The 19,106-nt window shown below is 39.0% G+C and overlaps 4 protein-coding genes, 3 long non-coding RNA genes and 1 other non-coding gene across 12 annotated transcripts; 3 read left to right on the top strand and 5 right to left on the bottom strand.

The window, feature by feature from the left end:
- Window positions 1-1,240: 1,240 nt before the first annotated feature.
- LOC116920390 lies at window positions 1,241-5,167 on the bottom strand. Of its 5 annotated transcripts, none has more exons than XR_004392340.2 (15): window positions 5,037-5,167; window positions 4,604-4,679; window positions 4,387-4,430; window positions 4,140-4,215; window positions 3,885-3,956; window positions 3,673-3,735; window positions 3,403-3,450; window positions 3,162-3,244; window positions 2,905-2,995; window positions 2,636-2,736; window positions 2,417-2,470; window positions 2,073-2,184; window positions 1,757-1,804; window positions 1,547-1,587; window positions 1,241-1,394 (listed from the first exon to the last, which is right to left on the bottom strand). It is a non-coding gene; the product is annotated as an uncharacterized LOC116920390 (long non-coding RNA). The 5 variants fall into 5 exon arrangements; XR_004392341.2 differs by having other exon boundaries at window positions 2,073-2,187; window positions 2,417-2,574; XR_004392339.2 differs by having other exon boundaries at window positions 2,073-2,187; window positions 5,037-5,166.
- Window positions 1,873-1,943, bottom strand: LOC123471634. Its single transcript, XR_006646432.1, has one exon. It is a non-coding gene; the product is annotated as a small nucleolar RNA SNORD18 (small nucleolar RNA).
- Window positions 5,168-5,443: 276 nt separating the features above from the next.
- Window positions 5,444-7,016, top strand: LOC116920314 (glycerol-3-phosphate phosphatase). The gene is made up of 6 exons (XM_032926520.2): window positions 5,444-5,462; window positions 5,593-5,723; window positions 5,783-5,943; window positions 6,015-6,152; window positions 6,217-6,569; window positions 6,632-7,016. Exons 2-6 carry the CDS (start codon window positions 5,645-5,647, stop codon window positions 6,804-6,806), a joined length of 906 nt encoding a protein of 301 aa, XP_032782411.2. The 5' UTR covers window positions 5,444-5,462; window positions 5,593-5,644; the 3' UTR covers window positions 6,807-7,016.
- Window positions 6,597-7,189, bottom strand: LOC116920437. Its single transcript, XR_004392629.2, has 2 exons — window positions 7,049-7,189; window positions 6,597-6,986 (listed from the first exon to the last, which is right to left on the bottom strand). It is a non-coding gene; the product is annotated as an uncharacterized LOC116920437 (long non-coding RNA).
- Window positions 7,190-7,224: 35 nt separating this feature from the next.
- Window positions 7,225-8,209, top strand: LOC116920351. Its single transcript, XM_032926570.2, has 2 exons — window positions 7,225-7,381; window positions 7,488-8,209. The coding sequence occupies exon 2, from the start codon at window positions 7,503-7,505 to the stop codon at window positions 8,097-8,099; it is 597 nt and encodes a 198-aa protein (XP_032782461.2). The 5' UTR covers window positions 7,225-7,381; window positions 7,488-7,502; the 3' UTR covers window positions 8,100-8,209.
- Window positions 8,210-12,596, bottom strand: LOC116920195 (exportin-5). The gene is given in 6 exon segments (XM_045172843.1): window positions 8,210-8,383; window positions 8,451-10,970; window positions 11,042-11,401; window positions 11,464-11,640; window positions 11,696-11,791; window positions 11,793-12,596. Coding segments are annotated over 6 exon segments (3,492 nt in total). The 5' UTR covers window positions 11,985-12,596; the 3' UTR covers window positions 8,210-8,236.
- A 2,600-nt stretch (window positions 12,597-15,196) lies between these two features.
- On the bottom strand, window positions 15,197-16,209 carry LOC123471484. Its single transcript, XR_006645997.1, has 3 exons — window positions 15,981-16,209; window positions 15,746-15,827; window positions 15,197-15,638 (listed from the first exon to the last, which is right to left on the bottom strand). It is a non-coding gene; the product is annotated as an uncharacterized LOC123471484 (long non-coding RNA).
- Window positions 16,210-16,327: 118 nt separating this feature from the next.
- On the top strand, window positions 16,328-18,922 carry LOC116920226 (F-box only protein 21). The gene is given in 9 exon segments (XM_032926372.2): window positions 16,328-16,563; window positions 16,624-16,890; window positions 16,975-17,398; window positions 17,467-17,618; window positions 17,701-17,893; window positions 17,895-18,077; window positions 18,143-18,220; window positions 18,288-18,525; window positions 18,596-18,922. Coding segments are annotated over 9 exon segments (1,860 nt in total). The 5' UTR covers window positions 16,328-16,402; the 3' UTR covers window positions 18,760-18,922.
- The last annotated feature ends 184 nt before the right edge of the window (window positions 18,923-19,106 follow it).

Below are 19,106 nucleotides of genomic sequence, written 5' to 3' on the forward strand. Positions count from 1 at the left end.
GCCAGTAGCTTTTGTAGCGTTCTGAACAACAGCAGGCTATGTTCAGGATCAATATGATGGCAAACACAATTGTGCAGACAGCAATTGTAATGTAGAATGGGGTGAAATCTCCTACTAGTCTATGTGTGTTGTAAGGATTTTCAAATGACTCAGTTTTAGGAAATCCAGGTCTGAATAATCCGTTATCCCACGACATTCCGGTCAACTAAATTAATAGTTCATACTGAATAAATTAAAAAAATTAGAAAGTTCATCAGAAGAAATAAATAGCTGAAGCCAACAGTTGTCTTGCCACGCCCCGCTAAGCATGTCACACGTCAAAACAGATACTACTTGGAATCGGAAATAAGTAGCAGTGGATAAAAAAACGTCTGCAAAAGAGATGTCTATACTCAATATAATTTGAGGAAAGAATTACCTTAAAAATAATTCGAACTCAATAAACAACGCCAAATGGATATACGTCGGAATAGTTTACACAAAAATGCCTCGGAGTGGAAATTGAAAGTTTGTGTGCAACGTTGCCGTTCACAATAATAAGTGGTACGGTGGTGGTCTCGACTTCCAACTCTCGAATGTCGAATCGAATTATCGAACTTCTATTCGCATACTTTTATATGAAGACTAGAAATAAAAAATACTAGAAATTGAGTTGAAAACAAAAACGTACTCGAGTGTCGAGAACTGAGGGGGACTACTGCCATAGTGCCATTTCACAAAGACAAGTTGACATTGTCAATTTGTCAAAGTTTAGGTGGTACTACACCTACACGTAGCCTCCTGGAAACATCACCCCGTGACTAACTAAAAACACGAAATCTAAAAGATTGAAGATGCTAGAATCTTTTCAAACTTCAATACAATTTTAAACACAACTATTTGACAAAAATATACCTATTTACATATTTTACCTTTAACTAATCTAACTTTAAGGACTGTCATTTTCACGTATCCAAATATAGGCACGTTACCTGGCACCACAATTTACGCTACTGCACATCAACTGTTTTATCAAGCAATTGTAAGCATGTACCGTATCGCTAAATTTTACTAGATCATTTAATATTGATTATCTAACGTCGAATTAGATACAAATGATTCAACCTCGAGATATCAAATGTTTTCCAGCCCAATACAGTTACTCAACTTTATTACCTCTTCTCAATGGTTAACGACTATATTGTTAATTATCCCAGTGAGAAAAAATGTTCAAGGATCACACGTAAATAAAATGCGAATGTCGAATATATCGTAAGTTTTATTGAAACAAAAACCAGAAAAAAGCATACAACGTAGAGTTATTCAATAACATACAACGTATTCGATGAATTGCCGAACAGAACCAACGCCAACCCGTAAATCAGACATCACTGCTACACTCGTACCAAATTAACCTGAAAGCATAGGGAGGCATGAATAAAAGAAACAACCAACCAACTAGGGGACATATAAAACAATTCAGATTTGTAGACGTTGTCTTCATACATTAGTCAAATACAATTTTACATCACACGATTACAGAAAACGTAATTTAAAGGTAATTCACCTGCTTAATCTTTGAATTCACCAACAGCCAAGCACGCATACCTAAAAGAATCCGGTAATTACGGTTTGTTCAAGAAAAAATTATAAACAATATTTCTCTATCAATGTCAGAAATAACAATAATCAATGTAATTCATATCCCAATGCTCTGATGTTTAGATTTTTCATCATTTACACACAAGTTAAAGTACCATGGAGGAGAATAACATACCCAGAACGCCACACGCTGTACAGAAGGTTAAGCGATGAATCAAGCGACCTGTCATACATAAAAAGGAGTTCGAAATTAGTATTTTCCTCAACACAGACGCTCCCCTCAAAAACAGAAACCTCAGAGCTTACTGTTAATAAAATCATTTGATCATAAACACGGACCAATAAGCAACTCATCATAGCAGTAAAACCACCAACCCCTTAGCCCAACACAGAAGTGAGAACCGCCACAAGGTGGCATATCTCACCCCACCGAGTGAAGCGGCATGGTCACCAGAACAAGTGTCGACAGAATAATGCACAAATTTAATTACCAGAACGTATCGATGTCACAAACAGTTGCCGACAACTAGCCAAACAGGTCCTTGGAACGGGAAAACCACCCAATATTCCAGCTTCAGAACAGGATGAGCGACCGATTTAAATCTGCTATGGAATAAAAATTAAGAAAATAAAATCGGGTTATAAACGATTACCAAATTGTTGCCAGCGTATACGGCACAACTCAATGACATATTATAATCTTGGTTGCTTCCTAAGCGGCCATCTAATATCCCCGTTCGTTATTTTGGCACATCTCATCCCATTGACAGGATGGACGTGTGGCGATCGGGATAAGTGTACGGTTCAGACTGCAGATAAGTATAAATTGACTCACCCAAGCATGATGCAGCCTTATGGTTATGTCAATGGAAAACTGACACAGCGAACTCTAAACAATATTTAACGTGACATTAATTTCAAAACACAATGAACAATCCCTATATGAAGCCAACTGTCGTCATTGAGGAAAACCACTCAGCACTTTTCTTCAGTCTGGGGCGGTATAGGAATTAATCACTCGAACAATAAAATAGGAAAATAAAACATGAAATACCAAGATAACACGAACAACGGCAACCGGCTCAGAATAAAGCGAACGACGTTTTACAAACACGCTGGAAGACCAATCGGACGCGAAATCCGACACCCAAAAACCTAGGTAAAAATACAAGACGGTAAGCCAAAGAACGAAAGGAAAAAACCCCCAAAAAATAAACTGCTGAACTGCTCCATCAGTGAAGTAAAGGGAATCATAATAATGTCATACCCGAAAGATGTACCATCATTTGGAACAATTCAGCACGATAAATAGAAAAATATTACCTGAGCGCGAAAGCGAACTACTCGATGGGAGCATCAAAGATCGACACCAAACACGTAAGGCAACACCAATAGAAAATCTCCACAGCAGACCCTGAGTATAAATAATGCGCTGAATTAATTCCAAAATATAACCAACAATTACTGTACGAAGGTTACTGAGATCATAAAGGTTGACCAATCGACACTGTCCTTCAGTTTGGGGCGGTACAGGATATAATCATTCGAAACAGCCAAAGAGAAAACAAGAAAAAACTCACCAAGGGTCGAACAAGGACACTGGATTATCCGCATGACGTATTACTAATACAATGTCCCAACGCACATGCGCCAAACTCAGCACCTAAGAAGGAACGCAAAACATTAAAAACGCAAGAAGGAAAAAAAAAAATAACGCCAAACTGTTCCATCAGTGAAATTGAGATAATCATAATAATATCATATCCGAAAGATGACAACATCATTTGGAACAGTTCGGCACGACAAAGACAAGAACATTACCTAAAGGTACGAAATCCACTTCAACAGCCACCAAAGACTGCCCCAACCCTACAAAAAGAGTAGTATTTAAAACAAAAAGAACAGGATTAAGGCGCTGTCTAACTGTTGCCCCCGTTTACGGCACAACTTATAAACAATACATAGTCTAGGTTGCTTCCTACGTGGCCATTTAATATTTTCCCTTTCATAAATAATGCACCTTTCTTCCCACTGGATAGGGAGAGAGGCATAGTGATCGGGATAAAAACATAGCAATGGTAAAATTGTTACCCGTTTGAGACATCGTCACGAACTGCCGACGAAAAACTGGCGCCGACAAGCCCAAGAGCGAAACTTGGAAAATACAGCGACTATTAATTAAAATCTTTAAAGACGCGGCATTAGAGAGAGCTCAGTATCCTGATTGACATCACAACCTTGCGGGTTATCAGTCATATGCTTAAAACATCACAGCTCAGTATTTGGAGGCTACCGTAAATTACCTGATGCATCCCCAGAGTGGAACCAAAAGCATGGAAGTTGCTAACATTGAGCACGACTTCACCGCACAAAGCCTAAAAAAAATGAGCACAGTTACAAACCCGAAAACACCAAACCATAGAACCGCGAAAAATAAACATCAGTGAGGGCAAGTAATTTTCATGTTTTTGCTGCAGAGCCGCCGCGTATAACGGATGCATCAACAAGTGCTATCATCATTTAAATAAGCACAATAAAAAAGTTAGAGGCATAATTACCTCCATGCAAGTTCTCCAGGCAGCAACCACAGGAAAAGCCTGGCAACCTCATGACCCAACACGAACAAGCCCAAAACTGGAAAATAAAATTGAGTCAAACAAAAGCTCGGAAAATTCCACCACTTCAACTGGATGCAATCTCAGAAATATAAAGTTACCAATGTTGAATTATCACCAAGGTGTTGTATGCCAGGGATAACAAATCATCATACAAAAACACACAATCTACTCAACAGGTAATACACACCTTTTGTTATTTGATTGGCCTCCGCCCCTTCCCAGACAATTTCCCTGCAAAAAGATACATTTCATTATCATCAACACACCACAAAACACTATATAATCAAATAAAAAGCTTCAGAGAATGTAGGTAAGGATGAATTGAGTGATACATCATCGCAACTCAGAGTGGATAATTTTTCCATCACATTTAAAGTTACTCAAAGAACAAATGAGGTACGTACATTCAGCAGCCACCAACGTGCCGGGTACATTCATAGCATCAAAAAGCATGGGGTCCTCCTACATTGCAATTCACATCTGTAGAAAACACAGAAATTAGTTTTGCTAAGAACATTTCCGGCAATTCAGATTGTCATCATTTAGAGTTAGAAGTAGAATTAACGCATTTTACTTAGCAAAATAAAACAAGAAAGTCATCTTTAACGTGATAGTTCTTTAAACCATTGAATTTTCCCATTACAAAAAAATGTGGCGTTTGTATTCATCACACTACCGGCAGTTAGCAGATGACAGTTTGCCCTTCAAAATGTGAAGAAAAAAAAAGGCAACGCAAGCAGTAAAGCTTTCGATAGTATAACATTGCTATTTAAAACTAGTTTTTTACTAAAAATAAGAATAATTTGCCACAGAAGTTTACAAAAAATTTTATCTTACCTTAGAGGAAGCACGATGTAGAGCTGATGAATCCAGATAATCAAGTGATATTTGTATGGGTTTCAGCACACGGCATCAAGTCGGTTCCCCACCCACGAATCGTTTCCCTCTCCGGAAATGGCGACGGTGCACGTTTTATACTTTGTGTTTAAAAACATAATCTTTAACATTTAAAGAATCACTAGTTTCCGGTCATGTTTCATTCGAGAAAAATTATATTACAAAAAAATCAGAACAAATAGTACTCTTTTACTATGAAACTTAGTGATCCGAACTGAGCAAAATGGGATAAATGGCAACGCTAACAATCAAGGCGCGAAATCTAACTCGTAGTCATACCATTAGAATCAAATTTCTTAAGATATATACGTGACTTTTTTTTACATAGTTGGAACTTGGAAGGAATTATTTACTTGTGTATATTAGGTAGAACCTTTTCCCTAATCTTATTTTATGGTTAAGAGAGTTTCTTATTATTTTTCTAAGGCGAAAACTGCACGATAAATGATTTCCTGCATTTTAGCTTACTGTGTTCCTTTTCACATAATTTATCCAGTTGTAAGGTTGTCCATGTTTTTCCATGGTTTGTCCACCTCGAATGTCTAAACATGGCTGCCGTCAAGCTGTCAAAAGATATAGCGAGAGTGTTTGTGAACTCATTTGACACGGTCCTATTCGACTGTGATGGTAAAATAAAATGAAATTAACTTAATTAAGGTTTAACGAAGTATGATTTACTGACTCAGGTGTGCTGTGGGCTGGAAGTAAAGTTTTATATCGCGCAGTTGAAACAGTAAACTATTTAAAAGACAGCGGCAAACAAATCTTTTATGTAACAAATAACAGTACCAAAACTAGAGCTCAATATCTTGAAAAACTGATGAAGTTGGGGTTTAATGCAGATGAAGTATGCATTTACTACCATATACAATTTTTATCAAGTGTGATATAAGGCTAATTGGAATATGTGGGATCCAGAAAGAAATTGCAACATCAGGATACCTAGTTGCTTCATACCTTGAATCCATCAATTTTCAACAAACTGTGTACCTTATTGGAAGTAAAGGCTTTGCTGAGGAGCTACGAAACCATGGAATCAAACACACTCAAATTGGTGTAACCACTAATATAAATTCAATTTATAAATTATTCCTCTTCTATGGCCTTCTAATTTTCATAGCCAGATACCATGGCAACAGACATGCCAACATATGTGAATGGGCAAATTGAACTGGAGAGTGAAATTGGTGCTGTTGTAATAGGCTTTGATGAGCACCTGAGTTATCCTAAAATACTCAAAGCAGCAAATTATCTAGCTAATCCAAACTGTCTTTTCCTGGCATCAAATGCTGATGAGACATTCCCCATGGAAATTCCATTAGTTGTTCCTGGAACAGGTGTTATGGTAAAGGCAGTTGAAACAGCTTCACAAAGAACTGCCAAAGTCTTTGGCAAACCTTCAGTTGCTATGTTTGAGGCAATTTCGAAACAGTGCAAAATTAATCCTCAAAGAACCTTGATGATTGGAGATAGGTAAAAATAAATAAAATATTTAATAAATGACACCTCACCAATAAGCTTGATTTTTTTCACAGATGCAATACAGATATAAGTTTTGGGAAAAACTGCCAATTAACAACACTTCTAGTTTTATCTGGTGTTACAAGTTTGAAACATCTTGAACAGTACAAACATGATGAACAACACATTCTGATGCCAGACTTTTATACAGATGTTTTGGGGGACATATTAGATTTATTGGAACAATAATATAGAAATTCAGTTAGTGACTTCATCAGTAGCTTTTGAAAGAGCTTCCCTGATTTTCTGTATTAAACTATCTAATCCATGGGAGTCCATTTCTACCGAGACTGAGTCCATTTCGGTATGTAAAGTCAATTCGATGATTGGAGCGTTAAGTGCACTGACTTTGTTGCTCCCCAATGCTAACTGTGTTACAAATAAAATTTGTAGGGCAAATGTGTTTGATGGGAAAATTATTTGGAATATACTTTGAGTTTCCAATCAAAATCCGTAAGGCTTCCTTTGCTTGATCGTGACATTGCTAAAGCTCGTCAATCATGTATACTGTCGAAGCTGTTTACGTTGTTTTCTTTCTTGCGACTGCCATCTGCTGGCAAGAAATGTATCTAGGATCCATCTAGGAGAAGACTACGATAATAATATCGCGGAAATTAGAAAGTTGACATTTAAGAGAACTTTGATCGGTCAACTCTTCCTGTAAATCAAACGTTCTTCCAACAATCCGTGTTGCAGAGTCAGCTAGAGCTCAAACCGATGTAACTGCGACGTATCAAATGGACTTTAGAATTCTCTAGCTACTGGTAAGTTAAACCTTTTTTCCGTGTATTAGTTAATTTCTTGATTACTTGAGGCAAGAGTAAGGAAAGAATTCACAGTTGGCTAAACAATATGGTACAAATGGTTTAGAAATCTCACAGGAAAATGGAACGAAGAATCGGGGTCGTGTTGTTACTGCACGTTGTGGTGGTTTCATCAGGAGCTGTGAATGAAACATCTGGTCCCTCTACAACCCTTCCTTTGATGGAACAGACAGTGGCAGAAAGAACCTCATACACGACTGCTTCATATGTAAAAGAAGATTCTCCAAATCAGAAAATTGACACTTCACTGAATGTCACTGGAAGTGGGACATCACCAGTGAATGTCACCTTAGATCATTTTTATCAACCTGCTCAGGGAGATGGCACAAAACGAAAGAGTGTTCCCAGAAAAGGATTAACTAAAGAGCCAGTGAAACCCAGGAAAGGAGCAGAGCAACCACCTACTGAACATGTGAACATCACCACTAACTCAAATTCTACATTTAAATATAAGCCACTAGCTTCAGAAACACAGAAAACTGAAGACGAAGTTTCGATGCAACCAGACTATACAGCCCTCATTGTTGGCTTGTCTCTCGGTATAGCGATGGTGCTCATCCTTGCTTCAGTCACATACTGGCGCCTGAGAGACGTGTGGGAACGTCGTCAATATAAGCGAGTCGACTTCTTAATTGACGGCCTCTACACCGACACATAAAAGTAATCGAACCTATCCTGTATAAAGCAATAAGTGGTGCTTTCATTCGTGTCTGTCTTTCTCAATTCACTTATAATACCCTAATGAAAATACATTTCAAATATTACCAATTTTTCATTCACAAGTAATTGTTTTATTCATTCCTGTATAAACAAATCGGCTAGTCCAGCATCCGCTAAGTTGATGGCATCTGGTTTGGGACGGGGTTTGAGCGAACCCATTTTCGGAAGGCTGGCAAGTTGCACCGGCTTCCGGAATAAATCGGCCAAATGTTGCCCAACAATCTACAAAGAAAAAGGAATAAAAATCATGTTTAAGCATTTCAACTATTATACTAAAGACTTAAGTTACTTGGGTAGTCATTTTGCGAAAGAGTTCGCGCTTAGAACGTTCCATTTTCTGATTAATTTTTTGTCCACCGCCAGCGGCCAACGAAGAAGCCTTGTCCTGGTACTGATCAGCGTCCTCTCGGCTACATCCGGCATTTCGCATCATCAATTCGGACATGGCGGCGGGATAGATGGGCAAGAAAGTGTCGTACATGAGAACGCCCAAATGGATCAACGCGCTGAGATTAGCGTCATGTTGTCCCAAAAGTTGGATTCCGTTCAGCAGGTGGGAAAGACAGAGACAGGCAACTTCGCTAGAAGGAAAATGTGCTGAATTCCTGGGTAAAAGACCAGCCCAATATTTAACGATCGATTCAAGGATATTGGCGGCTTTCAGTGAATTGCCAGAATCTGGCCACCACAGGGCGCTCAAGAGGAACTGCAGTAAATAGCCACATAAGCTCGGCTCGGACAGAACAGTCTTGCCCAGCTCGCTGACGCTAGCAACCACTTGGCTAGCCGAAGATGAACCCTCTGCATCCATCATTTCATCGTTCTCTTCTCCTTGAAACTGAGTCGTCATTGTCAAGATGACGATCTTCAACAGTTCGATATAGTCTCGAGTTGCGAGACGGACAATCACATCACAGAGGATTTCTTGCAGGTTTGCCTGATTCTCATCACGCTGTTGCTGCATCGTTTGCTGCCACCGGCTGGCCAATCTTTGTAACATGGCCGGAAGGAAATGGGCGAGGAAAGGCAAGATGACGGACTGATGAAGATGAGCTGGACAAGAGATGATGAACGGTCGACAAAAGACTTTGACGACCGTACGCAATCTACAATCTGGAATGTATTCCATTCCATGGCCGCACGTGGTCCCGGCCACAGCGACAGCCAATCCCGGTGTTGCGTAAAACTGCTCACCAAGGGTCTCTCCGAATGATCCTAACATGACGAAAACGTTGTTGTGGATTTGCGCGAGGAAGTTTTGAACACGTTCCAGAGGACTCTGCTGTTTCTGCACGTTGCCATTCAGCTGTGAAATGCAGGCCGGCATTCCTGACTGTGACATCCCTCCTTGGGCTAAAATATTAACTATTTCGCTTTCTAGAAGATCGTGTGCTTTAGCATAGCCGGGTGAGAGCAAAGTTTGTGCTTCCGGCTCCCAAAGTTGATGGAGAACTCGAGCCAGTCGGAAAGTATCGAATAACAAAGGTGCCAAGTGCTGGGCGGCTGGATGACCCTTCAATGGATCGATCGATGTGCGACAACGCTTCAAAACGGCCAAGAACACTGATGTACTTGCAAGGAACTCTGATCGATTACGACCATGGACATCTTCGACTGATGGCTCGGGCGGTGGCCGGTCCAGACCAATGAAAGACAAAAATTCTTTAGCCGAATTAAATGCTGGGCTCATGGCCGTCCACTGTTGCGCTGCTGGTCGAATAATTTCACCGATTAAATCGCATTTCATCTGGAAGTCTGTGAATTGGTTTGATATGACGAATAGTGCTTCTTGCAGGGTTAACACTTCCATTCGACTTAACTGAGAATCGTCCTGGGTTTTGCTGAGTCGATCTATATTCGATTTAAGATACTCAAACTGTTGAACTAGTAGGCCGGGATGTTGCATACTGATTTTAACCAACAGCGAACAGGCGTGTCGGCGAACATTGCGTACTATCTTGGTGCGGTTTTCTTTCGACTGGCCAGGTCCGCTAAAAAGAACTGAAGAAAATATGCGATTGAGAACTGGTTGCAGCAACCGCTGTGGATCGTGCTGAACGTAGACGAACAGAGCTGAAATGCAGGACAACAATTCAGAGAGAATAGAAGGATCGCTGGATTGGTAGGTCAGACAGCGTTCCAGTAGTTGGGGGCCGGCTGGTGCCTCTTTGGCCTTACAGGCCACAGCGTCGAGAAACAAAGCTAAAGCTTCCCATTCAGCTAAAATTGAATTGGCATTATCTAGTTGGCTGAGTAGCCATTGGTGAGCGTAGGAGAAGGTCACGGATGGTGCTAACACCGTCGCAAGGCGTACGGCCTCAATCAATTCCGACCGTAGACGCTGATGAAATGCGGTGAACTCTTCATCGGAATCGAAATCCATTGCGTTATAAGCGCAAACGGATGTTTTCACAAACTTGCGAGCTGCAATTGCGATCCAGGGCTCGATAACGGCCAGCAGCTCCGGCTCTATGTTCAAACGATCGTGTTTGAAAAGGGCAACCCATAAAGTGGCAGCCGTCTGATTAATGCTCAGACTTTGATGTCGAGTCAATGCCAAAACAGCTTGAAGATACATGGCCAACGTATCTGGTTTTGTAACCTCAGGTTCCTTGCCGTAGAGACTGCACAACTGGGTGCCCATTCCAACTAGGGCTTCAGTGAGACGTTTCAGGAAGTTGTAGTTAACTTCGGTCAGAGGTTGCGCGGAAGCCAACTGTGCAGACTCAAGCATTGACGCTATAGCCCCTTGGTTGAAGAGAATCAGTAATGGTGTTCTCTCTTTAGCTGGACCTTTACGGCTTACGATCTATAAGAGGAAAATGATTATTTGTAGGTATTTAATTGAACAAGACAAGGTGTGCTCTCTCTCTCACGTACCTGGAGGAGACATTCAGCTGCGGGTAAGCGAAAATTTTCGTCGGAAAGCAGAGTACAGAACAGGACTAGCAGTTGCCCTTCGTGGGCCATAATGTGGTTGATTGAAACCCATTCGACGTGACTTTGAAAGACGGCAATAACGGACAGAGCAAGTCGGCAATGAAATTGTGCTGTCGGCGACCCGATCAATTTCCGTTCATGATAGGCTGTCACTTGAACTTGCAATAGTCGTGAAAGAAAATCAAAAATTTCTGCCATATTTGCCGTCAGTCCCTGTTGAAGATCTCTGCGTCGAACAGCATCTACTGATTGGAAAACGGCCACGTCTTCAGCTAAACGAAGTAAAACTAACAGGACAAGCTGAAAGCAAAATAGAACCTTTTATTTAAATGTGTTGTTGGTTAAGAAAAGAATTTTTAAACCTCAGTTTGGTATTCTTTCCCACATTGAGACAAGTCGGTAAGCTCTTGGAGAAAATTGGGCCACTGTTGAGGCCATTCTCGTTTTACCATTTCTACCACTAGTCTAGCAGTGCCGTCTTTGATGTAAGAAGGCTCATTCATGTCTGTGCCACTTCCCATAAGTTTCCAGACAGAATCCTATTACAAATGTGTAGATCAATAATTTTCTTTTAAAGCAAATAAAATATAGTACTTTGATTGAGAGCTTTTCCTGGGGATGCATATCTTTCCATCTGAACTTAATGCAGTGCTCCACTAGCTGCAAACCAAAATGCCTTATAGTTGGACTTCCTAGCTGAGGCAGCAAGCTGCAGACCAACAATTGCACACAGCGGTGATTCTTCTTTAAATCTTTCACACACATTGTAGGCTTGGTTCCTTTCTTCGGTTGAAACCGCTGGGGATAAAGCAACATCAACTGCGTGAATTAACTGTTCAGCCTCAGCAGATATCTGTGGTGGAAGATTGCCTTGTCCTTCCATTTCTAAGTATTCACTGAATTAAGACCTCAATTAACTCAAAATGTATTTCGAAAGAATATTTAAGCTAGTATTTATAAAGCTGTACCAGCTAGTTTAAAAAAAGAAAATGTTCAGAATTTCAAGAAACCACAATTCCACATGTCTCTTTTCAAACAGAAGAATTTGGACGATGTCGTCTGCAACAAAGTGAAGTGAATAGTCTCTTCATTAAACGATAGATGGCATTTTAGCGCATTATTCAAAAATGTCTTATCTTCAGCTTGCAGCAAGTTAAATTAACAAAAAAGATGCGTAGCGTAAAACCACGATCTAACACGCCCAAACAATGGAAGGGGTTCGCTACAAGCCTAAACTTATGGTTACACATTCATCATGCAAACTCTCTTGGCACCCGAACCGTAATGCACTTCCACACAGAAGGTGATTTCTGAAATCCGAAGTAGGGATTTTCGTGTCTTGATCTCGTAATTTTCTACCAAGAAACCCTATCTAGAAAATTATTTTCTTACGTGTATGGAGAGGCTCAAGAATGACGATATTCTTAGCACTACCGACAACTTTATAAAGGTAGGTATTATTAAATTTCTATCGTTAGCCACTCTCCCCACGCCCCTTTCATTAAAAACTATATCAGCATGCCAAATTTAGTTACACCAACGAAAGTCTCCCACAGTCTCCTAATATAGACCGTACAAAAATGTTTTATAATCGACGTACCCTCTATTGTTGTGCCGTTTGTCCGCGGTTACAGGATATTGGCCTCGGCGTTAGATGAAGGGACGCCGAATTTCCGGTACGAGTGTTAAAGCTTCAAACTCACTCAGGGAAGAACCTCCGGAAGAAGAGTGACAAGAATACGGCTTTAATGAGAAATATCAAATTTAATGAAATGATTTTCTCTCGAAAAGAGATCGACTGGTAGAATTTTTCCTTTTTAAAAATTAGGAAATGGAGTTGACATCAATTGGTGTAGCCTTGAAAGAACAAACAAAAGAAAATTATAAATTTTGTAACAAATGAGACCTTCATTTTTAGTGTGTGACATGATACGAAGAAGTAATACAATGAAACAGGTTTCAACTCACAATATTACAGGAAAAAGTTTGTCTTGTCAACAAAAATTCATTCTCCATCTATTTGTTGTTTTGTTTCTTTATAAACAAGAAAACTAACATTTGGATAACTTCTTTTGAAATGTGAACCTTTGCCAACAAAGATTAGCTGAAGTGTTCTATGATCTTAAGAAGCCTAATTAATCGGGGTAGGTGAAGTAGGCTATTTGTAAATTATGCCACTGACAGCCAAACAAAACTAGGGAATTGAAAGATCATTTTGTGATCTATATCTGAAAATAGGAACAAAAGTTAAAAAATTTATTTTTACAAAATACACCATGTAGATTTTCTGCTTTTGCAAAAAACCACCTTTGGCTAAAAAAGAAAACCCAGACAAGACACACACAAGGAATTTCAGAAGGACATCACTTATGCCAAAACCACTTTCATCTGTTGAATGAACTTGTTTAAATTTACCTATAAATTTCAAAAGCAAGTAACAACATGCAAACAAGTTAACAAATTTTATATACTAACTTACATTGCATCATACGTCAACGTATAGTGCAGTTTTGAATGGTCCATCCTAACCATTTCGTGCAACCCCAGAGACCAAGAGCACTATTTTAAGAATCATCAATTTTGTTTAATTAACATTCCACTTCCGGCGAATTCATGTTAGAAAACAACTTGGACTAACTCTGATGAAACAGCAACTATATCAAGGTTACAACCAATAATAACTATAAATACAAGAATATCCAAACTACCCTATGCTTCCATATGGGCGCCATTTTGGATTCTTACGATCGACTGATATAAAATATCTCCTGATAGTACTTTCTACAAATTTTGAAACAAAACCTACAATAAAACTCAAAAATTAAAATTAAATATTTAATAGGATCAAGGATGGCATGGGCTCTTGGCCAAGATAACATTACAATTTACGTGATGAGTTTCAAAAGAACATGAAAAAAACGAAAAAAAAAAAAAAAAAATTGCAGACGGTTAAACCACCCGCCATTGTTCGGCCATTTTTTTTTTTGTCGGACGGAATCTAGCTTAAGCCAGAACCGATCACGGCAATTTTCCGAGAATTTTAAAATTAATAAATCTTCGTCTTCGTAAGTAATCGTTCTTTGATACGAAATTTGTTTTCTCAGCCAGCTCTTTACATCAACTCGTCTTCCGTGCCAGGAGATTTTTCCTCGTCATATTCATCTCGTTAAATCACAATTCGAACGCGTCCGTAGCTGCTAGACAAAGCACATTTCTCCTTTCTGTAACGCATTATATTATGGACCTATTCGAACTGATGGCCGATCCAGGGGCTGGGGCAATATCAGAATCTGCTGTAACATCAATAATTTCGACTAAGGTTGACTTAGCTGATCCGATTGAATAGCCTACACGTGGTACAGCTGAAAACCCACGGTGAAGTAGGCAGTAAGCACCATTGCCTCGGAACCTGCTTGTCCGGTTGGTCCTGCACTTGTTAAAACTGTGATTTTGAGAATATTACCACTTACAATAGCTGACGAGCATCTCGGCAAAAATCAACAATGTCAATTTTTTTTTTTTTTTGCAAAACTCATAACGCGCCGTAAACTTAGAAACGAACACAACCGAAATCCCTCTTATGTCCGAAAACGCAGAGATCCCGAATGAAAAGAAGAACAAAAATTGGAAACCAGGAAAAGCCTAATGGAATAACAGTTACAAAAATCGTTTGGCAAGAAGAAAAGCAGATAGAGAAGCTCTAACCAATGGCTGAAGCCGCTGGGAGCTGCAAGCCTTGCCTTCCCCAATCCTATGACGTTGCGACCCTGTTGGAAGACGTTAATCCACCATTGATTCTGTAGCTGGGGCTTCCAATTTGCCAAACATCTCGGCGACACCAGGAAATGATATTTCCGTTGCTAAAGTACTTGACCCCACTGATCTAACCCCACATGAAAAGCAGTATGAAGTCGATTCTAAACTTCTTTCTTCCCCTACATTAACGAAGTTTTAACGGAAGTTTGGGATAGCGGGATGGACATGGACGCAGTCGTGGATGTAGCGCAATCGCCAGAAGGACGAAGAGTAGCTAAAGAAGAAAAAGGATCCCCAAATTTCGGAAAATGATTGGCAAAAAGGTGCTGCACAAGAAAACAAAATTGATAAATTGTATTCTTCCGTTTTCCTACGCAAAATGTTGCTTGTCAACTTATAATCCTCCAAAATTCTTTTGGCACAATTTTGCATCTCCTATTTTCCCATATTATCTACTTGGCATTTTAACAATCTGATTGTTTGCCAATAAATAATCTGACTTACAAGTAATGTTTAGTTCCAAATGCAATGTCTACTTGTAAATACTGGCTTTTGAATTAGAGCAACCAGGAGCTCGATTAAGAGAATTGAGAAAAAAAAAAAAAAAAAGATTGGTTTTTAAAATTCAAAGTTGAATGGGGTTTCTTCATGGCTTCACAGCAACTTCTAGTTGGTCATGGGCCTCCAGCTTTTAAAACAAATCCTTTTTCCAGCTCATAATGCATTTACCCCATTTCCTTTTTCTCCTATTAAAAAATAATAATCCTAGGCATTGAAGAATCTGCGGAAGAAAATTTATGTTTAGAATAATCAACTTTAAAGGAAGGCAGGTTTTGAAGATGCTCACTACCTGGTAAAATGATTTCTAAAATAAATAAGAATACAAACCCTATCGTCATGCCAGAAAAAAAAATGGCGCCTTTCCATTGTAAAGGTGATCATGGTTTATCGAGCGGCAAGTTCGTTCACCCTCCATACATAATAAAGTAATGAGACAAAATTAAGCAGCCAATTTTGCTGGCGAGTAAAATTCTATTTTTAAGAAAGACGACGAGCAACTTCTTCGGTTTTTCGTGTTTTGATTTTAACTATATGTGCTTTGTGGCTAAAAAATAATTCCTACCATCGTGTGCTTCCATTCAGCCGCAGACTAACATTCATCGTCACAGGTGCTCAATAGTTTCAAGAATGCCAGATTGCCATCAGAAGCTACAAGCTACAGAGACAACAGTTTTCTTTTTTCTCATAGAAAAAGTTTTGCTCATTATCAGAGATTCTATTTTCTGATAGTAAACACCGTTTTCATTGGGAAATGATTGTGTAGTATATCTCCGTATCCTTTTGATAACTTGGTTCTAATACATTTCCGCCAGGTCGCAGAACATGAGTCGGCAAAATAAAAAAAAATAAAAAAAAGGGGCCTGCAATTTTATCTCGAATGGAAATGAAATCATTTCAATTGTTGAATTTTTGAAACGCGATATTCTTATTCAATGTTTAGATCTGTTAAGTTGTTAATTCGTTGTTGTTGAACGGAGTTAATTCATGTCTTTGCTTTCACTTCCCAACGAGCTTTTGGTTAATTATGTATTTTCCCATAGTGATATTAAGATTTCGGACCTATATCACCTTATGCATTCGTGCACTTTGTTAAGAAACATAATTTTCAATTCTAACCAGCTGTGGAGGCGAAAGTACGAAGAAAGGTAATCACCTTATGATGTATTCATTAGGAATCATCTATTCTTTATAAAATACTCTGTCAGATGGGGCTATTCAGTAAGCTTGAAAAGATTTTCAAAGAATGAAGTCAACTGGCTTGAGGTAGTGGGCATACGTCTCAGGGTGGCAAAAGATGTCCAGGAGATTGTAGAAACCTTGTCATCACTGTGTTACCCAGATCCAGAAAGCTTTGAGCTCCTAACTCCAAGCTGTGTCATGGATAAACTATTGGCTACTGCAATTCCATTTTCTGAATTTGTTGAAGAAGAACTTGAACAACTTGCATTTATGAACTTTTGGCAGTCTGATGGGTTTGTATTGTTTCTATTTCCATGATACTCTGATATTCTATGTTTTGTTTTTTTCAAATTAAATTCTTTTCCTCATGCTTACAGTTATGGAAATCTGACATTGGCTTATCATGCTGAGCGTGCCTTGAGAAAAGTAAGAACTTCCCTGTTAGAGGGCAAGTGGTGGGACTTTCTAGAACAAGATTCATCACAAAAAACATTGTTAGAAGCAACAGTGCTTGTTTCACAGTGGTTGGAAGTTCCAAATGAACATTTTCCCAGTCTACAGAATATTAAAGATTACCTGGGCAAAATAACCCAAAGAGTGAAGGAACTAATAATTGAAAAGCAAAGATCATTCTATTCATTAAGAGCTGTTAATGCCAATCCTAAAGTGTCCCCCAGAGAGATTTTAACCATCATTAACTATGTGTTGTTCCATGAAAGTGAACAGGATTTTATGGATACACTTTGGTTAGATAAAGAGCTCGATTTTCACGAGCTGCAAAAAAATATCTCAATTGCAAAGGTTAAACGTCTGTATTTAGCTCTCGTAAAATTCATCTTAAAATTTTGACACTCACCCTCATTTATTAGGTGATGGAACGGAGAGAAAGCTGCACTACAATTTTATGTGTCATTTACCAAGAAGTGGCTAGTAGCATGGGCATTCAGTGCGAACTTGTCTATTGCGATTCCTCCATGGATGACAGAGACAGACTTCTTCTTAAATGGCTAGAGTATCCAAAGTATTTTTTATTTTTTTATTTTATTATTTAACCTTTCCTGCTTCAGAGTTTTACATCTATGTTTTAATTTGTTAAATTCTAGACACGAGGGTGGAAAAGGATTCACCTACATCGACGTCTGTGATGGCGGAACTGTGCACCGCCCCGATCATTTACGACGTATCGGTCCTCTACGTCATCAAAATGAAGACTTCCAGTATTATTTCGTCGATCCCGCTCAACCAGCCGAAAAAGGTAGAGTACATTCTTCGGCGAATGCTAGAGCCCTACATCAGGGACGGGCAGACTGATTTATGGCTTGATCGGCGATCTCAAACGGTGTCAGAGGTCGCCAGATTAGCGAGATTAGCCTGCATTATCTCATCTCTTATTGGGGAAGCTCCTGAATTGGTCTTGGAATATGCCGAGCATTGCTTCAATTATGGCGTTCAATTAAGCGACGCCATTCATCTTCTTGAGGTTTCTTTTCCTTTTCTCGCCAATGGAATTATTATATCCAATCTTCTATTTACTTCTATTTGCAGGCAGAAGGGCTTCAAGACCACCCGCTTCTAGGCAAATGCATCCTTCAATTAGAGGAGCGTCGAACACAAATCGCTGCGGTGATATATCGATTTCTTGTTTGCTATTTTACGTGGATTTTCTTTATTACAAATGTCTTTGAAGTAGTACCAGCAAGTTGTTTCACGTCGGGTGCCGTCGATAAAATATGCAGTCGGCCTCGTCATGATATACAACTACACAAATGCAATGGGTGAAGTGTGCAACGAAATTTGTGTCATCACTTCGTGGGAGGTTAAGGGATCGGCGGAGAATTATTTAAGATCCGTTGGAAATCTCGATCAACCTTTTTACCACGTTTTGACTAGGAGTCATGCAGATCACAGCCTCGCTTGCGTTCCTGAAGGTGATAAAGTGTTACTTACAAATTTCAACAGTTTTGTTTCATTAACTTAATGGTTTTAAAACAATTGCAGACAAATTAGTACTTCATCCCGATGTTGGTTCAGTTATATTTCTTCATGATCAACTGGGTTTTCACTTTGAAAGATTTGACGGTCGTAGGTTCGTACCGAATGCCGGAAAAAGATACCGTTTTCCTGACGATGAGGCCTTTGCCTTGAACTTGACCAAGAAATAATTATTTTATCGTTCTCGTTTATTGTTTGTTATGTTCTTAATTTTCGATTTCGGTTGATCTCAAATTTTTTCCCCCATTTTATCCGTTGCAGATTAATTTTCAATACGTGCCTAAAGTTATGTTTGACAAATTTGCCTCAATAAACTTAGATTTTCAATTTGAAGTTGTTTTTTATGACAGTAAAAATAAGTTAATAAGAAGTAATAGAACAAAAGTAAGATTTGTGAATGAAAATACCTTTCTCTAAACTTCACTTTCCCACAGGATTCCAGATGACAACCGATTCTTGGGTAACAACAACATCTCTAACTACAAATAACTAATTTATATTTTAAAATTTCTGAAAA

Source organism: Daphnia magna, linkage group LG4 (genome assembly GCF_020631705.1).
Source record: "Daphnia magna isolate NIES linkage group LG4, ASM2063170v1.1, whole genome shotgun sequence".
Lineage (NCBI taxonomy): Eukaryota > Metazoa > Arthropoda > Branchiopoda > Diplostraca > Daphniidae > Daphnia > Daphnia magna.